Source organism: Pituophis catenifer, unplaced genomic scaffold, assembly GCF_029215685.1.
Source record: "Pituophis catenifer annectens isolate HBS135680 unplaced genomic scaffold, rPitCat1.0.hap2 SCAF_8, whole genome shotgun sequence".
Lineage (NCBI taxonomy): Eukaryota > Metazoa > Chordata > Lepidosauria > Squamata > Colubridae > Pituophis > Pituophis catenifer.
The window spans coordinates 20921325-20947623 of record NW_027256888.1 but is presented as its reverse complement, the minus strand read 5'-3'; the positions used below and the strand labels follow the sequence as shown (position 1 = coordinate 20947623).

Genomic DNA, 26299 nt, shown 5'->3' with positions numbered 1-26299 from the left:
TGTGTCTGCTATGTGGTCTTGGGTCCGATTGGTACCTCTCCTTGACATCTGGTTGCTCTAGCATGTCGTTGGCATGGAGCCCCCTCTCAATTTGCGTCGCTACCCGGAACCATTTGGAGAGTCGGTTCGGGATGTCCCGATAAGCGGTCACTTGGGCGATTCGCTTGTCTAGGCTTGTTCTGAAGAAATACACCAGTAGTCACTCTGGTAGGGGAGGTAAGGTGCCAACAACTCTTCTGAATTCATGAATGTGCTCCCTGATGGGCTTCCCTTTCTGCATTAGGTTTCTGAACTCATCTTCCACATAGGGGTCCTCCCCTGCCTCATCGAACCTGGCTCGTAGTAGCTGCAAGAAACCATCTGCATCTTGCAGTTGGGGGGGCCTATTCTTGTAGAGGGCTGCTGACCAGCTCCTTGCTTCTCCCTCCAGCCCTTCTGCAATGGCACTGACTAGGGCTCTGGGGAATGGGTAGAGATGTCCATAGCTCTCGATGTAGATCTCAGCTGCGTCGAGGAATTGCGCTACCTGGTCTGGATCCCCATCGAACTTCCCTTTGAACCGGGGTGGCTCCGCCCTCGGTGCCCCCTCCTCCCATTGCGGGGCTCTCTGAGCCTGCCTAGGGCGCCATTGGGCTTCTTATTTATTTATTTATTTTTAAATTTGTATACCGCCCTTCTCCCTGAGGACTCAGGGCGGTGAACAGCCAAGTAAGAACATAAACTACAAACATTAAAATACAATTAAAAATATATATAAATTTGGCCCCATGATTAAAAACAATAACAAACAATTAAAAACGTTTTAAAAAGTGTTAGGCCAGCCCGGCTTGCTGGAAAAAGGTTTTAAGGGCACGGCGGAAGGCACCGAGGTCTTGGATTCTCCTTATCTCTGGGGGCAGCTGATTCCAGAGGGTAGGTGCCCCCACAGAGAAGTCCCTCCCCCTGGGGGTCACCAGCCTACATTGTTTGGCTGATGGCACCCCGAGGAGGCCCTCTCTGTGGGAGCGCACAGGTCGATGGGAGGCCGTCGGTAGCAGCAGGCAGTCTCGAAGATAACTAGGTCTTATGCCATGGAGCGCTTTAAAGGTGATAACCAACACCTTGAAACGCACCCGGAAGACCACCGGGAGCCAGTGCAGTTCACGCAGGAGAGGTGTTGTATGGGAGCGCCATGCGACTCCCATGACTACCCGCGCGGCTGCATTCTGGACCAGTTGGAGCCTCCGGGTGCTCTTTCAGGGGAGCCCCATGTAGAGAGCGTTGCAGTAGTCCAGGCGGGTAACGAGGGCATGAGTGACTGTGCACAGGGAATCCCGATCAAGAAAGGGCCGCAACTGGCGAATCAGGCGAACCTGACAGAAGGTCCCCCTGGCTACAGCCGTCATATGTTCCTCCAAGGACAGCTGCGTATCTAGGAGGACTCTCAGATTGCGCGCCCTCTCCGTGGGGGCCAAAGACTCGCCCCCGATAGTTAGTGATGGAGTCAACTGACTATATCGGGATGCCGAGAACCACAGCCACTCAGTCTTGGAAGGGTTGAGCTTGAGCCTGTTCCTCCCCATCCAGATCCGCACAGCCTCCAGGCACTGGGACATCACTTCAAGGGCATCGTTGGGGTGGCCTGGCGTGGAGATGTACAGCTGGGTGTCATCAGCGTACTGATGGTACTTCACCCCAAAGCCACGGATGATCTCGCCCAGCGGCTTCACATAAATGTTGAACAGAAGGGGCGAGAGGACCGATCCCTGAGGCACTCCACATATAAGAGGCCTCGAGGTCGACCTCTGCCCCCCTGCCAACACGAACTGCGACCGGTCTGAGAGAAAGGAGGAGAACCACTGTAACACGGTGCCCCCCATCCCCAACTCTTCCAACCGGTGCAGCATGATACTATGGTCGATGGTATCAAAAGCCGCTGAGAGGTCTAACAGGGCCAGAACAGAGGAGCAACCCCTGTCCTGAGCCCTCCAGAGATCATCTACCAACGCGACCAATGCCGTTTCCGTGCTGTGCCCAGGCCTGAAACCCGACTGGAACAGATCTAGATAAGACGTTTCCTCCAGGTACTGCGGAAACTGTCGTGCGACCACACTCTCAACAACCTTCACCACATAGCGAAGGTTGGAGACAGGATGATAGTTGGCTAATACTACCGGGTCCAGGGAAGGCTTCTTGAGGAGAGGCTTCACCACCGCCTCTTTCAAGGCCGTGGGGAAGTAACCCTCACTCAATGAAGCATTAATAATTCCCTGGAGCCAGCCTCGTGTAACCTCCCGGGAAGCCAGTACTAACCAGGAGGGACACGGGTCCAGTAAACATGTGGTCGCACTAAGTCTCCCCAAAATCCTGTCCACGTCATCAGGGGTCACAGAGTCAAACTCTTCCCAGATAACGTTTGCAAGACTATTCCTCGCCACCCTGCCCAAATCTACCCAGTCAGAGTCCAAATCCCCCCGGATCTGAGCGATTTTGTCATACAGATATTGTCCGAAATCCTCAGCCCTACCTTCCAAGGGGTCCTCCCGCGCTCCCGGGTGGAGCAGGGAGCGGGTCATCTTGAACAGGGCGGCCGGACGATTCTCTGATGATGCAATAAGAGCGGAAAAGTAATTAAACTTTGCCGCTTTTATCGCCACTAAGTAGGTCTTAATATGCAACCTTACCAGTGTTCAGTCAGATTCAGCGAGACTGGCCCTCCAACCATTCTCTAGGCGTCTTTTCCAGTGTTTCATCTCCCTCAGCTCCTCGGTGAACCAAGGAGCCGCGAGGGATCGACACCAGGTCAGAGGCCGCAAAGGCACGACTCGATCCAAGGCCCCACCAGCCGCCCGATCCCAGGCAGCCACCAGGTCCTCGGCCGAGTCGTGTGCCAGATCTTCAGGAAATGGCCCAAGCTCCATCTGGAACCTCTCAGGATCCATGAGGCGCCTGGGGCGGACCCACCTAATTGGCTCCTCCTCCCTTCGGCGGGGTGTAGCGGTTCGAAGGTCCAGACGAAGGAGTGAGTGATCTGACCATGACAAGGGTTTCATGTCTATATCCCCTATAATAAGACCACTCAACCACTGGCCAGAGACAAAAATCAAGTCCAGAGTGTATCCCCCCCCTGTGAGTGGGGCCATGAACTAACTGGGTCAGGTCCATGGCCGTCATGGAAGCCATGAACTCCTGAGCCATCTCCGATGTTTCACCAACGGATGGCAAGTTGAAATCACCCATGACCATAAGCCTGGGTGTATCAACTGCCACCGTGCTATCATGTCGAGTAGCTTGGGCAGGGCCGTTGCTACGTGGCAGGGAGCCAGGTACGTAAGCAGCAAGCCCATCTGAACCCCATGACCCCATCTCACAAAGAGGGACTCACATCCGGCAATCTGTGACACAGTGGTCTCTCTTGGACCAAGACCTTCTTTAATAATAACCGGCACCCCCCTCGCCCCTCCCCTGGGCCCTCGGCTGATGGAATGCTCTGAAGCCTGGTGGGCACATCTCAACCAGAGGGACCCCTCCCTCCGGGCCCAACCGGGTCTCCCTAATACCCGCCAGGTCCACTCCCCCCTCTTGAATAAGATCGTAAATGAGGGGGGCCTTATTTACCATGGACCTGGCGTTGCACAGCATCAGCTGGAAGCCCAGGTCCTGAGTAACTGTGCCACCTAGTATCTGAGGGGAGCCTTGGGGACCAGGGCGCACAATTGCTCCCAAATAGTGAGTGCGCACCCCCGACACATGATATGGTCCTCTGCTCCCGCCATATCTGCCCCTCCCATCCACCGTGCTGATGGTACATCCCTCATTAAGATAGCCCGCCTTCCCCTCCCCAATCCCTCGTTCTGCACCCTCCAAACCGTTACCCCGTGCCGGGCTCGGCCCCAACCTTGGTGGATTACCCCCCCATCCCCCTTGGTCGCCCTCCCAGTTCCCCTTTAAAAATTATTAAAAAACCCCTCAATCCCCGCTTTAAAACATGCCACCTCTCGGGGCTCCAAAGCCCGTCCTTAAGGTAGGCCTTCGATAAAGTGGAAGGCCATCGCCGCAAGAGGGGGGCATCTCGCAGCGCGAGCAGATCCGTGGAGGTGTAAGCCATATAGGTATGACGAGGTAAGGGAGAGTAACTCTGGGTGTCAGCGATGGTCCTAGAGGTGTGAGATAGCAATACGGGTTGGATCTGGGCAAAACTGGAGCCTCTCACTCTCTCACAGCGATGGGGTGTCCAGGTCAGATAGCTGCAGTGCAAGCAAATGGCCACAGCCGTTCTCTCACAGTGGCTGGATGACATAAGGCCAGCAGAGTTCAACTCTTTTCCTGCAGATGGAGAGCAGCCATTGTCCAGGACTCTCAGTTTCTCCTTCCAAACCTGCAATCTCCCTTCCCCCATGCCCAGGCCAGAAGGCGGTAATCGGGAGGCAGGGCTAAAACAAACAGCAGCAACGAGGAGATAGAGATCAAACAACACTAAGTTCAAAGAGGGTGATAGTAAAGTCCCAGAGTCAGAGGTGATGGAAAAAATGACCCGACCACAAACAGAGAGTCCGGGCAGTAACAGGGGAAGGCCGTTTCACATGGGGGGGGGAGTGAATCCAAGGGGGAGACCAGCTGGCTATTCATCAATCCCCCTCTAACACCTCACCTCCTTTAGCTTTTCCGGGCCAATTCCCCCCCCGAAGTCCTACCCATCTTCTCAGGCAAACTCTGCCATGCTCTTCCCAGGTCCAGGTCTGTTTGGGGGGGATTTTAAGCCTCAGCAGCAGCTGGGCCGTACATCCCCCAATCCTCAGGTCTGGGCTAAATGTCTGTTTGATGCGGCCTGAGAGCTTCCGGGCATCGCGGCTGCTGAGTCATCTTGGAGGCCGCCACCGCCCTCCTCACGGCGCTCCAATCGCAATCCTCATCACAGCTCTGCCATCCATGAGCCGATCCTGCCGGGGGATGGCTCATCCAAACCGCCAGACCTTCGGCATGCTGAACGTGGGGCCCAAGATCATTAAATCGGCCTCCAACGTTCCCAAAGTCCTCCATTCCCTCATCGGCCTCACCAGCGAGTCCCTTGGAGGTCCGCCATCTAGCGCATGCTCAGGGATGCGCTAGATCCCTCATCTCTCATTCAGGGGCGGGGGGGCGATGTCCTGCCCAGGCTGGTGTGCTTGCTGGGAAGAGGGGGAACCCATGGATGCACACTGGGACCATCTCTCCTTCTGGTGTGGGAGGGGGGAGGGCTGCGCTCCCGTCTATGGTGACTCAGTTCAGCAGGCTTGGCTGGCCTCCCCCTCTCCTTGGGCCTGCAGGATGGCTCCTCCCCCAGTCGGACGGCACGGTTAAAATCATCCTTCAATTTTTCCATGGGGCTCTCGAGTGGCAGCTTTGAAGCTTTTTGCTGCCTGGCTTGTTGCCAGTCCCAAAGCCAGTCTGCCCTCCCCAATTCACTCAGGGGCTTTCCCTTACCTTTCATGTCCGGAAAAGGGAACTCAGCTTCTGCAGCTTTTGGCAAAGTCCACCAAGGTTCATTCTTTTTTTCTTGGCTTGGAGCACGATTGTCTGACCTTCGTAATATTGCGGCAGTGCTGGAGGAGGGCGGGGGGGCTGGTTCCCAGCTCTTTGAAGTAAGCTTTCAGTAGAGAGTTGGCTTTCTGCCATGGCTTCGGAACCTTGGCGCCACTCCGTCCAAACATCTGGCAGGGAGCTGGAGGGCTGGAGGTTTGCCAGTTTGGCTTTGAAAGTTGAGTGCTAACTGTCTGTCAAGCTTTGTTGTTATCTCCAAATAAATGAATTTCCAAACGCCTGATCTTTGAGGAATTTTTTCTCTTTATTGAGCATAACAAACTGACCCTGACTCAATGCGCAGTTAGCACTGAACTTTGGCCCCCCAAAAAAACCTCTCTTTCCGGTTCCCAATTCTCTATGTCTCATTGGCCATCTTCCAAGCCACTCTACTCATCCCATTTCTGTCAGTTCACAGGAATGTCCCCCTCCCATCCCATCTCCGTGGAGACAGTTCTTCAGGGGAATTAAGTAGGTGAAAGTTCAAGCCTCTCCTCTCCTTCCTTATGGCAGCTTAGAAGCTGACACAGTAATTCATTAAATACTTCCAACATTGAGTTGCCTATAGAGTTTTGTAAGGTTTTATATAACTGCTGGTAGCCAGTCCGGGCCTGGTGTTTTGCCATTCTTTTGTCTTTTAATTGCTTCTGTTAATTCCATCATTGTTATTCTTTCTTCCAATGTCATTTTAACTGTTTCTGGTACTGTGGGTAACTCTGCTTTTTCTAAGTATTGTTTTATTTTTTTCTTCTGAAATTGTCTCTTGATCATATAGTTTTTCATAATAATCATGAATTATTTCCTTTTTATCATCATTTCGATAGCAAGAAGTCCCTTCATCATCTATTAATTGATAAATCAGTTTCTTTCTTTTCTCCTTTTTCAATCTATATGCCAACCATCTTCCTGGCTTGTTTGCATTTTCAAAGAAATTTTGTTTAGATCTTTTAATTTTTTGTGCTAGCTCTTCTTTATCTATTAAATTCAAGTTATGTTTTTTTTAAATCCATTTGATTTTTTATGTTCTTTTTTATGTTATGTTTTTTTAAATCCATTTGATTTTTTTATGTTCTTTTTTTGAGGATCTTTGAAATTCCGTCTCTAACCTCTTATATTCCTCTTCTAATTTCTTTGAGCTTGTCTCTTCTTTTTATTTCTCTTTCCCACATATGTTATGGTTAATCCTCTAATGTATGCCTTTGATGTATCCCATACATTATGAAGTTTCTTATTTTCTGTTCTCTTTAAAGAAAATTCCAGTTCTCTTTCCATAAATGGAATAAATTCCTTTTAATATTGATTGATTCATTGTCCATCTTGACTTCTTTTTCTGTCCCCTCCATATGATCTTTATCGGGTTTTGGTCTGCCCAGATACTTGTTTCAATATTTATTTCTTGTATATTATATATTAACTCTGCTGATGTCCACATAATATCTATTCTGGAGCAAGACATATGTCTATATAAAATCTATATTGGTTTTTCTCAAGGTGAGTTCTTCGCCAAGCATCTTGAATACCTAATTTTTCCACCATTTTGAAAAAAGCTTTTAGAAGTGTTTTCCTAACGTTTTTGTTTATTTTTCTAGTTTTATAGTCCAATTCCGCATCCACAATTGCATTGAAATATCCTACAATGCATATATTTTCATACTCCAATTCTATTATTTTCTTGTGCAATTTACCATAAAAATCCTCTTGGTTATTATTTGGTGCGTATATTGCCATTAAAAGCATCTGTTTATAGTTCATCATTATCTCCACCATTAGAATCCTCCTTTCCTCATCCATGAAGATTTTTTTAGCCTTTACTGTCTCTTTAATGTAAAGCGTTATACCCCTCTTACTTTGTTGTGGGAGAGAGGCATATAACTTCCCAATTTTTGGATGTTCCAATACTTTATTGTATTGCTTTTTGATGTGGGCTTCCTGTAAACAAATTATGTCCAATTTTAATTTTTTTAATTTGCTAAAAGTCCCCCCCCCCTTTTTTTTTTTTTTGCTTTAATTTATATGCGGCCCTTCTCCGGAGACTCAGGGTGGCTTACAATGCGTTAAACAATAGCCTTCATACTTTTGTATATTTATACAAAGTCAGCTTATTGCCCCCACAATCTGGGTCCTCATTTCACCTACCTTTGAAAGGATGGAAGGCTGAGTCAACCTTGAGCCTGGTGAGATTTGAACTTTCCTTTTTATTGCCGAATTCAGTCCATTTATGTTAATTGACATTAACTTTATTTCTTCTTCCATGATTTTACTTATATATGGGTTTTGCTGTTCTAGTTCTTTTGCCTTTACTCCTTTTCTTATTGCTATTTCCTCCCAATCTCTTGCATCTTCTTTTTGTTGTGTATCTCTTTCCTCAATGGGTTCTTCTTGACGTCTGTCCTCTCTTTCCTCTCATTCTCTCTTCCTCTTGTGGTCTCAAATACTGATCATAAAATAGCTCCACTTTCTCTATTGAATCTATATCTTTGCTCCTGCAGTCACCAATATTCCCTCTAGTATCAGCCATCTAAAGTTCATTCCCTTTTTAATTAGGTACTTTGTCAAAAACTGCTATTCCTTCCTTAATTCTCTAACTCTTCTCAGAATTTGTCTCAACCTGTGTCATTATTTCATCCGTTACAGGCAAGCCACAGAACTCGGTGAAAATGCAATAAGACATGTGAAGTCAGCACTGGGAGCACCTGCCTTCCAGCGCTGTTTTTATCCCCCACTCTCCACCCCCAATTATCTGGCTTTTGTCCTCCTAATTATCCAATTTCCCAATCATCAATTATTCTATAGTGTTTCCCCCCCATCTCTCGGCAGCTAACATCCGGCATAGATGACTAAGGAGTATGTCAGGCTATTTTCCTGGCGGCCTTCCATGCCTGTGTTCAGCCAAGAGGTGCATGGGCTCTTTGGTGTCTCCCACGATCTGGGACATGTGCTGGTAGTTTACACCTCTGCCAGATATTGCTGCCTTTGCCTCCGCAATTTCCATGTTTTCCCCGCCCAATTGTGGCGAGCCCGAGGACTGGGCTCGACAGGCGGCTCCCCTCTATCAAGGGTCCACCTGGAAGACAGAACCAAGATACATTAGACTGCATGCTCTGGCACGTGCCCTGTGCCCCCCCTCCCAGCTTGTCTAGATGACAGCGGTGAAATCGCCATAAGAGTCTGTTGGTATTCACATCCCTGCCCGGGTACCCAGGATGCATTGGTGACTGGGTACCCCTTCCACCGGACCAGATACTGGAGTTTGCCCTGATGCAATCGCAAATTGAGAATGCTGTCTATCTCATAGTGATCCCTTCCCACGGCTCCAGGAAGGCTCGGTATGGGTCTCATTTTATGGGATTCTATGGGCTTCAGCAAACTGCTATGAAATATGGGGTGTATGTGGCCCAGAAGGGATGGGAGCTTCAATTTTACTGTTACAGGGTTGATTATTCGAATAATCGGGAATGGGCCTAGGTATTTTGGTCCTAATTTTTTGCAGGGCACCCTTAATTTGATATATTTGGTTGAGAGGTATACCATATCCCCAACCTTAAAGGGTTTTGGCATTACCTGTTTTTTGTCGGCTTGTTTCTTACACGTTTCAACTGCTTTCTGTTATGTCTTTTTGACTGAAACCCAGACATCAGGTATTGTATCAGCCCACTCCTTCGGGTTTTGGGGGTCATTGCTCCACTCAGGTATGGCTATGAATTCAATCCTGTTAACTACCCAAAAGGTGGTGAATCCAGTACTCCCATGAACCGCATTATTATACACCATCTCCGCAAAGGCAAGGAGCCTAGCCCAGGTTTTCTGTTGGTAGTCGACGTAGCATCTCAAGTAGCGTTCAATCATGGCGTTAGCTCTTTCAGCCGCTCCATTGGTGCTAGGATGGAATGCAGAGTTTAGCCCCTGGGTGGAGCTGATCAGCCAGATGAAATCGCAGCAGAATTTAGCGGTAAATTGAGTCCCTCTATCTGAGATGATACGTCGAGGTACTCCATGGAGGTGATTGAGGATTGGGCTCGACAATTTGTTTTAAAACTACTATTTCTTTCCCTTTATATTTCAAGGGATCATCTCTCGCTCTCTTCAAAATCTCTGTTTTTATTGCTTTCTTAGTGAATCTCACATAGACCTCTCTATGAAGTCTATTTCTTATCGCATATCTATTGTGCACTCTAAATATTTCATTGAGCTTGGCCAAATTTTTTTTCCTTAGGCACCTCCAAAGCCCCTGCCAAGAATTCTGCCATTATCTCCGCTAAGTTTTCTCCCTTTTCTTCTTCCATGTTTTGAAATCTCAAATAATAATCTGCCCTATCCATCTCTAAAGATATTATTATTATTTTTTCTTTATTTTGGTCTGCCAATGTAAGTCTATAATCAAGCTCTCCTACTCTTTTTTCTGTTGATTCAGCTTTCTCTTCTACTTTTTGTATACGTTGTTCATTTTTCGCCATCATTTGTTGAAAATTCTCTAATTTTTCTTCCACTTTCTCTATTTTCTCTTCTACTTTCCCTATTCTTTCCTTCATGTCCTCATGAAGGGCTTGTAACATGGTTTTTAATTCTGCTTGCATAATGTTGGTCTTCTCTTGCTGTAGCATGGCTTCCAGAGTCCTCTGACCGGCAGGACTTGAAGCTGCAGACCATAATGCTGAAGATGGTGCTGAAGTTGTTTTCTTCATGTTGAAATATTTTAGTATTTGTAATCCACCAAAAATAAGAAGTACAGTTCAGTTATAATCCAAGGGAGAGATAAAAATAATCCAAATCCAAAACTTATCAATTTGTAAAATCCTTCTTTTCTTCAGGTTCTTCAAACCCTAATCCAATTTATCACAAGGAAAGGAGTTATCAAAATAGCAAATTGTAATCCAAATTGGCCCACCAGACCCAAAGATACAACCACCAGTTATTTGTATCCAAAGAGAGAGTTCACAGAGCAAAAGTAAAGGAAAAATAAAGAAAAGCCCAATCCAAGAGAAAGGAAGTTCTTTTACTGTTCAGCTTCTGTTTGCTTTGTCTGGTTTTTTCCTATTTAAGTTTCAAGAGCTACACTATTTAGAAAAAGAATTTTCAGTATTCCGCTCTCTATCTTAGTTCTTCAGCCAAAACAACTTCTTATCATAGTATTCACAGGCTCTCAAGGTTATTTGTCTACTTGTATGTTTTCCCCTTTCTCTCTTATGTCTTCCAATTTTCACTTTTGCCTATAGATGGCACTGTTGCTCTGCTTCTCTCTTGCTTCCTACTTTAACTGTATATCCCAATGCAAGTTGTTAAATGCAATAATTATAAAGAAAAAATATCCATATAATCAGTTTTTATAATGTCCAGTAGTTTCAAACTTAAAAGTTAAAATACCCAGTCCGGTTTTCTAACTATGCTCTTTCAACAAGTCCTTTAAGACAATTTCCTATTTCAATAATGGCTCTAAAACTCTCCTCACTGCTTTTCTTCCGGAGGTTGAATAGAAAAAAGCAACCAATTCCACCTCCCCTTTTGGGTCACACTTTCACTCCATTATTCCCCAGGGGGCTCTTTCTTCTATTAAAATTAAAAGTCCGGCATTGGAAATCTCTCACCCAGATCAATCACACCTTTTTTCCATCTTCTCACTTCTTCCAGTGCCTGTCCCAGCTTCGGAGCAGCACGGAATGGCCGCCTTGCCTGCTGTCAGTTTAGAGAGCCTTCTTTGGATCAATCAGGGAGATTGTGGGCTCCCTGAGATCAACAGAGTGCGCTCTCTTTGTTCATTGCCCCTTCGAGGTGATTTAGGTCCAATTAGGACCACCCGGCAGCTAGGATTTCGACGGCCCCACGGAACTTTCTGTGAGGCACGTCGTATCACTGCGCAGTCAGCCCCGCCTTCTCCCATGCTTCTTGAGTTGTTTTACCCTTTAGGATTTTTATCCATGAAATTTTGTTTAGGGTCTCTCTGAGTTTGTTATAATCAGTTCTTTTAAAGTTTAAGACACTGATTGGATTATATTCTATTGCTTGTGTTTGCATTACCATATTTTTTGGAGTATAAGACGCGCCGGAGTATAAGACGCACCTACCTTTTTTGGTTGGTTTTTTTTTAAGTTTTTTTTTATTTTTTAGACAAACACACATACAAACATACAATGTATTTTCTTTGAACGGAGTATTTGGCCGGTTCACAAATTTAAACAGTGTTTAGTCATTTCAATTAAATTTACAATTTCTATATTTCCTTTTTGCCATATTTATTCCTCATCTATTTTTTTAAAAAACCAATATTACCCTTCATCCTCATCTCTAATCTTAATCAAATTCATTTTTTCCCTTCTATTCTATATTATACCCCTTCCCATTGTCATCTATTTTTATATCCATCCTCACATTGGTTAATTATGTAATATTACAGTTGTTTAATATAAATTCAACATTTTAATATAAATCAATTAGTTATATAACTACCTTTTTTGTATATTAATCAATATGAACATGAATATTCCAATTATTTCCATGCAATCCAATTTCTTACAAATCAATTAATTATATTTACCAATAATAATAAACCAAATAATTTCCCCCATATATTCCTCCAAACCACAACTTAACCATTTCTGCTTTCAACACAATATACAATTAATAGTAACTCAATTATTACAATTCCCTAGTTAAATAGAGCTTTTTTTCTTTTGTGTTTTAAAATCTTGAACTCTCCTCTTTTGCCCTAAATTTCCCATTGTTTGCACCTACCTTTTTTGGTGAGCAAAAAGAAAAAGAAATCTCTCCCTGCCTCATTTTGTCACATTGCAGCAAAGAGCCTGCTTTACTTTCAGTTTCGTTTTTTCAGCATAGCTGGGGAAAAACAATCTGCTCCAGCACTCTTTGGAGCTAGCAGCAGAGTCCTGCGCAAAACAGCTGAGAGCAAATCAGTGGAGAGTCGGGAGGCCGATCTAATCAACTTGTGCTAATTAGAGGCTGTGCTGAAGCTGAAAGGGGCTGTTTTTTCTTGCTGTTTGCTTGCAAGAAGGTAACTGCTGCGAGGCACAGGCCAAAGGGTGGGGGCCAGTGGGTGGGCAGGGCTACATTCGGTGTATAAGATGCATCTAAATTTTCACCCCCTTTTGGGGGGTAAAAAGGTGCGTCTTATACTCCGAAAAATACGGTATATTGAATTCCAGTATGATGTGGTCACTCTCACCCAAGGTTCCGGCAACTTCAACTCCCTCTATAACTTCTTCTCTATTAGTAAGAATTAGATCCAGTATAATTTTTCCTCTAGTTCATTCGTCTGCCTTTTGGATGACAAAGTTGTCAATTAAATTGGTTAGGAATCTGTTCGTTCTCCCACTTGTTGCAGAGTTTGTCTCCCAGTTGATATCAAGGTAGTTAAAGTCTCCCATTATTACTGTTCTATATTGCCTACATACATTTGTTAATTGGTTAGCAAAGAGTTGATATATTTCTTCTACTTGGTTGGGTGGCCTGCAGTATATGCCTATAGCAATGTCATTTCCCCCCACCCTTTTTATATTGACCCATATGGATTCTAGGAGGTTTTCATCCTTGGTTTTGTGCATTTCTGTAGAGATGTAGTTATCTTTTATATATAATGCAACTCCACGTCCTCTTTTGTTAGGTCTGTTTCTTTTGAATAGTTTGTATCCTTCCATCAGTATATCCCAGTGAGGAGTTTCATCCCACCAAGTTTCAATAATGGCGACTATATCATACCTGTCTTCATGTACTAATATTTCAAGTTCACCCTGTTTGTTCCCTAAACTTTGAGCATTAATGTATAGGCATTTGAGTCCTTTGTTGGTCTTGAGTATGTTTCTTATATATCCTACTTTGTAACTGGGATTTTACATCCTTTCCATCACTCTATTTCATTATGTTTTTCTTTTTTTTAATTTCTTTTTTCTCTTTGCTTCCTCCTTATGTGATTGTTTATTATTATTATTATTATTATTATTATTATTATTATTATTATTATTATTATTATTATTAATTCAATTTGTATGCCGCCCCTCTCCGAAGACTCAGGGTGGCTCACAATGCATTTAAGATCATTATAAAAACATTTAAAAATTAAAAACATCAAAACTCATTCACACCATTCATGGCCAGATCTCGCCGGATCGCAAGAGCGAGATCAATGGCCCCAGGCCTGCCGGAAAAGCCAGGTTTTCACCGCTTTTTGGAAGGCCAATAGGGTGGGGATGGTCCGGACCTCAGGAGGTAACTGGTTCCAGAGAGCTGGGGCAGCCACAGAGAAGGCCCTCCCCCGTGGGCCCACCAGCCGGCATTGTTTAGCTGATGGGACCCAGAGGAGACCAACTCTGTGGGATCTTACCGGTTATTGGGAGTTATGCGGTAGAAGGCGGTCTCGAAGATACCCTGGCCCTAAACCACGTAGGGCTTTAAAGGTAATAACCAACACCTTGAATTGTGACCGGAGACCAATAGGGAGCCAATGCAGCTTGCAGAGAATTGGTGTAATGTGGGTGTACCTAGGTGCATCCACTACAGCTCGCGCGGCTGCGTTCTGGACCAACTGTAGTCTCCGAACACTTTTCAAGGGTAGCCCCATGTAGAGCGCGTTGCAATAATCTAACCTATCTAGTGGGTTAATCTATCTAATCTATCTAGTGGTTTTTACTTGGAATTAGGTTCTGTAGGTTGTGAAGACTGCCCCCCCTCAATTTTAGTTTAAAGCCTTTTTAATAAGATGAGCCAGTTGTATTCTGATTATATTGTTTCCAGTTCTTGTGAGGTGCAGTCCATCCCTTGCCAGTAACCCTTCATCTAGGTCACTTCAAGCTCACTTCATCACGGTGGAGTCATGTGACATATCGGGACTTTTTTCCCCTTCGCTAAACTGGGCATGGGCGTGGCCAGCATATGAAGCATCCAGCCCATGGGCCAGGAGTTTGACAGCCCCAATCTAGGTAATGTAGACCATGGTTTAGGAAGGTGAAGTTTTGTTGACCACACCAGTTTTTAAGCCAGTGGTTCTTTTCTAAAATCCTTTGCTCCCTTGTTGGATGTTGGCCTTTTGTTGGAAGTATAGATGAAAATACCACTTGTGCTCCTAATTCTTTACCTTTCTTCCCTAGCTGTTCGTAATCTCTTGTTATTGTTTTCAGGTTCATTGTTGTGTCATTGGTTCCCACATGTAGGAGAAGAAAGTAAGAAAATTATTGCACTGGATAGATACTTTTAATTTTTGAGCCAGTTAAAAAATATATTCTATATTGTTTTAATTTGTGAGGTATTACTTAATGAAATGCATGCAATCTCCAGTGTAAAGAGCAAGGAACTATGATATATTCACTACAAATTTTGCACAGACACTAAGTAGTAATGCTATAATAATCAAACTGAAAAGAAGAAATATATACTGTGATAGAGATTTTGAGAAAACTAGAGATATTTGATTAAATATTTTTTTTAATACAGCTTGCTTTGATTATCATCTATAAAGTCACCCTTTCTGAAGCATTTAACACACTCACTTTAGATATTTAGTCCTGTTGGTGCTGTCCAAGGTTTGCTTGAAATACAAAAAAGTTATGATGATTGGGCTGATTACTGAACTCTAGTGTGTCTGCATGGTCTGTTCACAGCCTTATGAATTTTTGTCGCAGTCCCTAGTGCCATTTGTTGCAAAGAAGTATGTGTATTGGTTGGTTTGGCTTGCTTTCTTCAGTTCTTCCATCCATTTGATACTTGAAGTTTAAAAATAAGACTTTTTTTTTTCCTGAGACAAAGCATGTAGATGACTCATGATTGCTCCTTTTTTGTCCTGTCCTGCCTGAATGACTGGATGTTTTACCTTGTAAATGAAGATTGCCCAGTAAGGAAAGCTTTTGCATTTGCAAAGCTGTCTCCTGGAGAAGAACCCTTTACTGTATTTGTTTTGCCAATGTTCTCACTACAGCAACTAGAAACTGCAGTATTTTTTTTAATTTTTGGCACTAGAATCAGTCAGGCTATCTAAAATTTTAATGAGTAATATAGCAATCTGATTTGGTCTCTCCACACATCATCCTTAGTGAAGCATGCAAACCAGCATCTGCATTTCCTGTGTCGGATGAGAAGAGCACATCTTTCTCCTTCAGTCGTGACCATTTTTTACAGAGGCATGATTGAGAGCGTTTGGAATTTAATTTTATCACTGTTTGGCTTGGTGGTGGCAGTGCCTCAGATAGAAGGTCCATACAGAGTTGGAAAGACAACTGAGAAAATTATAGGAAACTCACTTCCTATATTCCTATAAGCAGTATTCAGGATACTACTTATAAGCAGTATAAGCTTATAAGTATCCTGAATACTGCTTATAAGTGCTATGTGCTTAGAGCTCGAAGCATTGTTAGAGATCCCACATACCCACTTTACGATCTGTTTCTCTTGTTTCCCTCTGGGAGGAGGTTTAGAAGTATTTCTAGCAGATTCTATAACACTATCAGATTCTGTAACAGCTTTGTTCCCTATGCCATCCATCTGGTAAACTCGCAAGATTCATTTTTCTCACTATGTACATGTATACATCTGAACTAGACTGTGTTGTTTCTATATGTCATATAATATATGATGGTATGTGGGTATAATCATACTTTTTTCTTTATTTTGTCATGTTTATATAGTGTTTATTGGAGGTGGTGACCCTTTGAAAGCTGTATGCAACAAAATTTCATTTTAACGTATGCCGATTAGTGTACATTTAAAATGACAAAGTTATTCTAAGTCTAAGTCTAAATTGTTTCTTCAGCGCAACACCAATCAGCAAAGCTCTTGATCAAGGAGCAGATATTGTGGTGATTGGAAGATGTGTTGATAGTAGCCTTGTGTTGGGACCACTAATTCATTCTGTAAGTATGGATCAATATTTTTAAAAATAATTTCTTTTTCTATTAGCCATTTTACCAGACTAAATACAGGTAATCCTTGACTTACAACCATAATTGAGCCCAGAATTTAGATTGCTAAAAAAAAAAAAATTGTTAAGTGAGTTTTGCTCATTTTATGAATTTTCTTGCCACATTTGTTAAGTGAATCACTGCACTAATTTAACTGTGTTAAATTAGTAACACGGTTGTTAAGTGAATCTGGTTTCCCCATTGACTTTGCTTGTCAGAAGGTCACAAAAGATTATCACATGACCCCAGGACAGTGCAACCGTCATAAATATGAACTAGGTGTCAAGCATTTGAATGTCAATCACATGACCATGGGGATGCTGCAACGGTCATAAGTGTGAAAAATAGTCATAAGTCTTTTTTTTCAGTACTGTTGTAACTTTGGTCACTAAATGAACTGTTGTAAATTGAAAACTACCTGTATTGGTCATCTTTATGAATTTTTATACAGTTCCAACTGTTTTTTCTACAGCTGTTGAAACCAATGTGTTTTCATTATAATGCAGCATTCAGTCTTCCTAGTATAATAAGTATGACTTGACTTGTCTTTCCCTTCAGAAACATCGCACATCTTCTTTCACACAGCTACCACTTATCCCAACCATAAGAATCCACAATAATCCCTGCAACAAAACTAGCACATACACTACATAGGATGTAAATTTCCCTTCCCTTCTTCAAGATCACACTTATCCTTCCTCCCAACCCAAGCCCCAAATACATATTGACATATTTATTTGTTTTACCCTATAACATTCTGGCACCTTTCTGCTGCTAATTTTTATCATAAGGCAGAAACTAATGTTCTCCTCTTAGTGTGATTTCATTTTCTTAGGGCAGTTTCTTCCCAGTGCAAGTCTTACAAGATTTAAGGGCCAGGCATTTTTATGGGATATTTGCTTCTGCAGATGCTGTATTGGTAGTATAGGTAGTCCTTGATTTATGACCACAATTGAGCCCAAAATTTCAATTGCTAAGCAAGATAGTTGTTGAATGAGTTTTGCACCATTTTACAATCTTTCTTGCCATAGTTGTTAAGTGAATCATTGTAGTTGTTAAGTTAGTAACATGGTTGTTAAGTGAATCTGGCTTCCCCATTGACTTTGCTTGCCAGAATGTCACAAAAAGGTGATCATATGATCAAAATTCATAGTTGCCAAGCATAGATGCTTGGCAACTAGCTCAATATTTATGATGATTGCAAGTCATATATATAAGCCAGTTGCCAAGCATCTGAATTTTGATCATGTGTCCATTGGGGTGCTGCAATGATCATAAATGTGAAAAACAATCATGAGACTCTTCGTTTCAGTGCTGTTGTAACTTTGAACAGTCAGTAAACAAACTGTTGTAAGTCGAGAACTACCTCTACCCATATTATTTGTTAATTGCAGAACTAGGAATTGTTACTTGCATTTCAAGTCAGAATGAAATTTCATAATGTCCATCTTTCCTATATTTAAAAGAGAAGTAAACCAAACACAACTGAAGTCCCATAGTAATATGTATGGAAATATTTACATATACATAGGTTAGTTTTCTGTAATAGCTTTACTCTAAATTAAATATACATCTGTTAAGAAATAGTTAAGCATATGATAAACTGAAATTTGATTAATTTAGATTTCTTACAACTATGAACTTAGATTCTGAAATACACAAAACTTTTAAGTTTGTGACTGTGACATGTTTCTTATAGTTTACAAAAGAATATGGCATGCATTGTTCTTTTTCTTTTGACCAAGAAAATCCAGTTAATTTCAAAGAGAGATTTTTGCTAATGCTGTTTCCCATTCTATATTTTACAAATATGTGTTGCTTTTCAAAATAATACAGCATGGTTAACTTTTCTTTCATCTGAATTTCTTTAACTACAACTTGCAAACAATTCAGCCCACCACAAGATGGCAGAAATGGTCAACTTAAGAAAAAACAACCAAAAATATGTTTAAATTAAGGGGGTTCTTTTTGACTTAGAAACCACATGCTTAATATTAACAAGTTAGATTTGAAAAGTTTTGCACTGGATCCTGTTTTAAGGATATTTGGAAGATGGATGGATGGATGGATGGATGGATGGATGGATGGATGGATGCATGGATGGATGGATGCATGGATGGATGGTGTCAGCTCTGCCTAGCTCAGCTTGGGGCCTCATAGGCATCCTACCATCGAAAGTAGAAAGGGTAAAGGATGAAAGGGCAATAAAGCTTTGTGTATATGTGATAGAAAATCAGAATGGGGGAAATGACAGGTGATATGGACCAGGACAGCTGGATCCTGTTTGTACCAGCATCCCATGGCCAGGTACCGTGAGAAATGTGTGGATTATCCCCCAACATCTCAGAGTTCTCAAAATATCTTGGGGAGCTCCAATTGGCTGGAAACAGACTGGTCACAGGAGGAGGGATGGGCTGGAAGCAAACCTACACCTTATTTTTGTTATCTAGCAAGCGCAGTAAATTTCATATCTGGCTTGACTTTATTGCAACCAACATCCTTAGTAAAAGAACCCTTTGCTTTAACCAAATGGAGTCGAAGGCTTTTCTTTCCTAAGGGATCGGATTGGGGCAGATCTGACATTAAGCCAGCTCTGCAGCTGTGGTCAATCTGGAGAGGAAACTGCTTCTACCATGAGGACCATGCAAATGATGTTGGTTCAAAGAGCGACCAGGAAAAGATGTTGGCCTGGGGGGAAGCATCCTCAAAACCTCATCCTGGAGGGCTAGATCTATCCAGATGGCTGGGAGTGGATGACTCACCAAGATCCCAATGGTCCCTTGGGATCAGGAAAAAGGAAGAATGGGAAGAGTACCCCATGGGAGTTACATTCACCCATGGGGGCTCTGCGGGCCACCGGTGAGAGACCTGACTGGAGCTGGGGGAACTGGAGGAAGAATTGAGTGCAGGGGAGCCAGAACAAGAGGACTGGATGTTGGAGCAAGCCATAAAGTTCCAGAGGGGTTTTTTTGGTAGTTTCAAAGCTCAAGAAGCCTAGCCTGAGTGGCACATCTTGCTGACCTGCTGACTCCAGCCATGGCAAGTGAGAGGGAAACTACCTCTGCCACCACAATGGCAGCAACAGCAAGCTCCTAAGCAACTGCAACCCCCCAGCGCATGGTCCCACAGCTCATTCTTCCACTGGCTGCAGGAGCAGCATCAGCAAGGCAGAGAGGATGCAAGGCATCAGCCCTGGTAGTAAAGTTCAACGGAGACCCCAAGCAATTGGGGTTCTTCCTGGCACAAGTTTTGATATACATGCAGGAGTCTGGCCCAGAAATAGCCACCAAAGGGGCTAAGGTGCAGTGCGTGACCATGGTGTTAGATGAGGCCACAGCTGAATGGATGGTCATTATCTACAATGATAATGCCCGGAGGTGAGAAACTTTGACCACTTCATGGCTGCACTTCAGAAGTGCTTCAAAGACCCACTAGCCGATTGCAAAGCCAGAAGTCGCATAAAGATCTCAGCCAAGGGCACAGGGGCATGGCCGTGTACACCCAAGACTTTTGCAACTTGGTCTGCCGACTGACTGACTGGCTAGAAGACATCTTGATTGGATGTTTCCAAAATGGGCTAAGTGAGAAGGTCTACAACATCTGCATTCCTAGAGGCACCCCCTATATACCCTTCATGGCTGGTATGTCCTAGCAGAGGAAGTGAAAATCGATCTGGCTTGATCTAAATACTATCCAAGCCATGGATGGTGAAGTCGTCCCCCCCTCCGAAAAAAAGAGACCCCAAAACTGGCATTACGTGAACAGAACTCATGTGGATGATTCACTGGAAGCTTCAGATGTTGGAAGAAGGGGCACCGAGCTGCCAACTACCGAGATGCAAGCCCAGCCCAGAAGGTGACTCTGGATCCTGCTAAAAAACCAGCAAAACCAGAACAGTGAAATTTTGAGTAGTTCGGAGAACTGGCAAATACCACCTCTGGCTGGCCCCAGAGTGTGGTGAGAATGGAGATTTTGCAGTATCCTTCCTCCAGGAGTGGGGTGGGAATGGAGTTTTTGCAGTATCCTTCCCCTGCCATGCCCACCAAGCCACACTCACAGAACCAGTAGTAAAAAAAATTGAATTCCACCACTGGTTCACGCCATCCCCCAAAGAGGGCAGGAGAACTCTGACTGACCTGGTTGGCAGTCCAGTGAAAAGCAAGTCAGACTACAATGATGATCCCTTGGTAAATTGCCCGGTCAACCCAGTGATCATCCCTATAGAATTGGTGGTTCAATCCTCAGGGTGAAAGGGAGCCTAGTATTCCTATTGGACTTGAGGTGTACCAGATGCCTGGTCATCCCTGCCCTAGTCAAGAAACTGGGCACGAGACTCAAACAGCTTAAAATGCCCATAGCTTTTTGGCAGCTGGATGGCTCAGTGATGGGGGGAGCAACATTTGTTACTGAACCAATTGCAATGCGGATAGACGCACACACGGAGACACTGAGCTTCATCGTAGCCCCTGGAATAGAAAGGACCCTTGTGTTAGGACTGTCTTGGTTCCAGAAATGGAACCCCTGGGGGTTGCTAAAAACCCGGCTTGCTGGCTGTGAAAGGGGAGGGGGAAAGGGCTGTCAAAAACTCACCCTGAAGCTGCAGCAGGTGAAACCGAAAGGGGAGGTGGGAGTAGCTGCCAAAGATCAGCCCCAGGGTGACCCTTGGATTCCCAAGAAATACTGGGACTTATGTCTTCAGTGAGAAGGGATCAGACACACTCTCACCCCACTGGCCAACTGACTGTTCCATAGAAATCGTACCGGGGGCCAAACTGCCTAAACAAAAATCGTATTCCATGATACTTAGGGAATTGGAGGAATTGCAGATTTTTATAGACAAAAACCTGAAGTGTGGATTCATCCAACCTGCCAGACAGAGGGTGGCTGCCCCAGTAGTATTTAGGGAAAAGGACGGGTCCTTTTGTCTATGCATCGACTATCATGGGCTTAATGTTGTGTGTATAGAAAACTTTACCCACTCCCCCTCATGAAAGACATGCTGGCCCATTTGGCCAAAGAAAAGGTCTTCACCAAGTTGGATTTATTTATTTATCTATCTATCTATCTATCTATCTATCTATCTATCTATCTATCTATTTATTTAATCTAATTTTTATACTGCCCTTCTCCTGAAGGACTCAGGGCGGTGCACAGCCCAAAAATAAAACAAGCACATATATAAAATTTAAAAGCAATTTAAAAACATATTAAATAATTTGGCCCCGAATCATTAAAAAAAATAAAAAATAAAAAATAAAATAAAATAAAAGCAACCCATCAAAATTAATGTTTAGGCCAGCCCACCTTGTTGGAACAATAACATTGTTCTTTAGGGCATGGCGAAAGGTGTGTAGGTCAGGGATCATCCGTATCTCCTGGGGCAATTCATTCCAGAGGGCAGATGCCCCCACAGAGAAGGCTCTCCCCCTGGGGGATTTGTGGGAGATATACTACCAAGTGAGGATCAAAGAAGGGGTGAGTGGAAAATGGCTTTCAATTGCCCCTTAGGATACTTCTGGGTCCTCCCTTTTGGACTGCAAGGGACTCCTGCTGTGTTTATGCAGCTAATAATAAAGTGTTGCAGAAACACCTGTACAAGGGAGTGTTAGTTTACCTGAATGACAGTTTAATCTATACTGAAACAATGGCAGCACGTGTAACACTAGTTAAAACTGTGCTCAAGAAGCTTCAAGCAGCCAAATAATATGCTAAGCTGTCCAAATGCAGATTCTATCAGAGTAAAATCGATTATCTTGGCTACTGCATCTCCCATGAGGGGATAGAGATGAACTCGAAAAGGTGTGGGCAGTGCTAGAGTGGGCTTCTTCCAACAAGCAACTACAAAGGGTCATTCTACTGTTCATTCTCTTGTTTGTCCAGATAACCCTTGCCATCACCAACCTGCTAAAGATAAAAAGGGAGGGGAAACCCAAACCCGGTCAGCCACTTAAATGGATTATGGAATGCAGGCTGCATTCAAAAAGCTTAGCGCTTGTTCACAGCAGAGCCAGTGCTGAAACACCCAGACACTAACACCCCATTTGTCATTCAGGCTGATGCCAATGATGTCACAGTGGGCATGGTGCTTTTACAGGAAAATGAGCAAGGGATCCTGTAGCCATGAACCTACACTTCTAAAAAGCTAAATGAGATGGAGCAGAGTTGGGCAGTCTGAAAGAAGGAAGCCTATGCAGTGCGCTGGACACTCCTAACTTGGAGGTATTTTCTAGAAGGAGGGAAAACTCCATTTGAAGAATGGACTGACCATAAAAATGCAGAAGCCTTAAAAAGTCCTGGAGACTATCACCCAAACAGGCTCAGTGGGCCCAGTATTTTAACTGATTTAATTTCACATTAGGGTACTTCCCAGGAGGGAGGTACCCAAGCTGCCACAATACAATAGTTTAAAGCTGGAGTTAATTAAACTGGTCATCCCCTCCAGGTAACTTGTGGCTCCAGTCACCACCCGGGCACAAGCCAAAATGAAAACTCAAATAGCTGATGATTTAAAGGATACCCTAAAAGCAGCTTTGGAGGAGGACAAATGGTTCCAAATGCACAAAGGAGATTGTACAGTGCAAGCTGGTCTAGCTTGGGTGGAAGTTAAATTATATGTCCCACAAAGCCAACGATTAATGATTCTACAAAAAAGCCACTCAAAAGTGATGGGGCAGTTTGGCTTTGTAAAAAACCTGAACCTAATCAAGTGGCAATTTTGGTAGCCATCACTGAAAAAGGACATAGAGAGCTATGTGGCTAACTGCCCCATTTATGCCTCTGCCAAGAGGCAACAAGGTAAAATACATGGGCTTCTCCATCAAATAGCAAAGCCCAAAGCTCCATGGAAAGAGATATCAATGGACTTTATTGTAGAATTTCCCAAAAGCTCTGGGAATACAGTGATTTGGGTAATATCTGATCTGTTCTCCAAGCAAGTGCACTTTATACCCTGTCAAAAAATCCCCTCAGCACACGCTTTGGCTAAACTATTCATGTAACACATTTATCGGCTGCATAGTGTTTTAGAAAGAATAATCTTAGATCACGGAGTCCAATTCACTTTGTGGCTTTGGCAGGAGTTCCTAAAACTTTTGGGGACTACTCAGGAGCTCAGCTCCTCTCAACACCTGACTACTAACGAGGGGTATGAATGGACCAATGGCATCCTGGAGCAGTACCTCAGATGCTACATTAATTACCAACAGGATAGTTGGACAAACCTCCTCCCTTTCATGGAGGTTGCCTTACAATAACTCAGTGCACAGTAGCACCAGGTTCACTGCATTTAAAGTGGCCACAAGACAAGACTTTGTATCTATCCCTGAACTACCTCAGACCAGCCCATTAATTGCATCGCTGAAAGATTGGTTTGCCCAGTTACAGAACACCTGGCCAGTGGTGAGAAAAGCTTTGGATGAAGCTAGGGAACCATACAAAAACCAGGCTGATAAAAAGCACATCAATCCAAAGGACTTTAAGGTGGGAAACAAGGTCTATCTCTCTTACCAAATTCCTAACCGTCAAAAATTGGGACCAAAATGCATTGGACCTTTCCTCATCAAAAGGATTATTAACTCAGTAACTGTAGAACTTGAGCTGCCAAAAATGTTTAGACGCGTACAACTGGAATTTCATTGTAGCCTACTGAAATCAGAAATCACATCTTTCTTGTGTCTGTCAGTCTCCGCTCTTTCAATGCTTGCTTGTCAGCTGCCATGGTAACAGGGGAGGGGGAGCTAGGAAGTTGCTAGATGGGGAAGCGTGCTGGAGGAGGGAATGACAGGGGAAACGAAAGCGAAACTTAAGCTGCAGTCCTGTGCTTTTGAAGCTGCTATCGAGTCAACGGTCCTGACATTCCAGATTGATGACACTGCCAGATGTGTGATTCCACCTGACCTCTGGAGGACCTTTGGATTAGATGATTTACACTGGACAGTGGGAGGGGATGCTTTGTATATGTGATTTTCGTGCCTATTGCCTCAGATCTTGCTTTTCTTGGCTGCATTCAGTTCAATTTTAGTAAAAGTACCTTTATCTATAAAAATGGAGTTGGGGTCATTTTTTCCTGAAATTTGAAAGGAGGCACGCCTGACATTAAGCAAGATCTCAGTTTTACAGCCATCCTGGATAACTACCGAGGGGGCTGAAACCAAACGATGTCTGATCAAGACAGTGATCAGGACCAGATGGGAGCTACTGGCTCTACAATTTCTTCCTTCCAACCGGGGGGGGGGGGATGCGGAATGAATGGCAAAATTACGACTGGGAGAAGATCCAGAGGGAGCCAGATGGTCGACTGGAGTGGGGAGGCTACCGGACTGGGGAAGGACCCCACAAGGAGTAACAAGTGCCAGACCCCGAAGGGGAGAATCGGCATGGATGCAAGAGCAGAAAGAAAGCCTCATGGTCGCCCAGGCTATGCAACTTCTCAGGGATGCCAAAGACAGCCGCCAGCCTGGGAGAGGTATGTTTACCCAACTGGGAAGGGAGGAGACCACCCCGGGAAAGACCCAGAGATGGCTGCTTGTGGGGAAGAAGAAGAGCAAGCTGGGGAAGGAACATCTCAAGCCTCTGAATCTCAGTTGAGGGATGCAGCAGTCCAGGGGGCCCCAGCATTGCAGGCTCCACCCCAGAGGCGAAGAAAGCCAAAAATTCCTCCCCTACCAGACAAGTTCGGAGGAGAACCGAAAACCTTGGGATATTTTTTAACCCAAATGTGGAACCACATGCAGGACTGGGGGGAGGACTATCTGTTGGATGCAGCATGAGTGAGGTGTGTTACAAATGACCTAGAGGGAGTGGCAGCCAAATGGATGGTGGCCTTCACAATAACAACTCCCCCCTGCTGAGAAATTACAACCTCTTTATGGGAGCCCTCAGAACGCGCTTTGAGGACCCCCTAGCCGAGCGGAAGGCGAGAATCAGAATGAAGGGCATTCACCAGGGCCGGAGATCAGTGGCAGAGTACACTCAAGAGTTCCACGAGCTGGCCCCTTTCATGAGAGGGTGGTCAGAGGTGGCCCTATTAGAAAACTATAAAGATGGATTGAATGAGGACATTTACAAAGATTGCAGAGCATGGGGGGTTCCCGAAGATCTGCAGAGCTGGTAGGTGGTAGCAGCGGATGTAGAGATCGACCTGGCCCGAAGCCAGATCCGTGGTGGCCGTGCCTGGGATCAGTCATCCTCCTCTTTCCGTAAGGGGGTGCCAAAGACAGCAGCGGGGAAGACAGAGGCCAAACCCAAGTCAAAATCCTTCGCGTGGAAATGTGGAAAGGAAGGACACCGAGCGGCTGAGTGTTTCTCCAAGCCAGCGCCAAAATCAACCTGCCCCGGAGGAAAGAAGGCTGACAAAGCGCCCGCAAAAGCCCACGAGCCCATCCTGAAAGGAGAAGTCATTGAGTTCGTTCCCCGAAAACAGGGTGAGTTGGGAACTCCAACCATCGCGGACGACAGCGAGACTGACACCAAGTCCGATGACGACAACCTGGTGAGTCACAATGGGGGCCCCATGATCATCCCTGTAGGGTTAAGGGTGCCATCCATTGGGGCTCACGGGCAGATGCCAGCCCTCCTAGACTCTGGATGCACTAGGTGCATAATCAGCCCAAAAGTGGTGGAAAAGATGGGCCTAAGACTAAAAACATTGAGAAGGCCTATCACTTTCTGTCAGCTAGACGGATCAGTGGCAGGAGGGGGCCCAGCCAGTTTTGTGACTGAACCCATCGAGATGCAGTTGGGGAATCATCTAGAGACTCTTAGCTTCATTGTGGCCCCTGGCATGGAGCGGCCCCTCATACTTGGATTACCTTGGCTCCATAAATGGAACCCGCGTGTAAATTGAAGGATGGGAGTTTTGCGCATTC

The 26299-nt window shown here is 44.4% G+C and overlaps 1 protein-coding gene across 2 annotated transcripts in view; it reads left to right on the top strand.

The window, feature by feature from the left end:
- LOC139320491 (uncharacterized) overlaps positions 1-26299 on the top strand; it is a 177414-nt gene that overhangs the window by 16522 nt on the left and 134593 nt on the right. For both annotated transcript variants that reach the window (XM_070948836.1, XM_070948837.1), the window contains exon 2: positions 16286-16385. In XM_070948836.1, coding sequence (XP_070804937.1) covers positions 16286-16385 — 100 coding nt within the window. The remainder of the gene's footprint in view (positions 1-16285; positions 16386-26299) is intronic.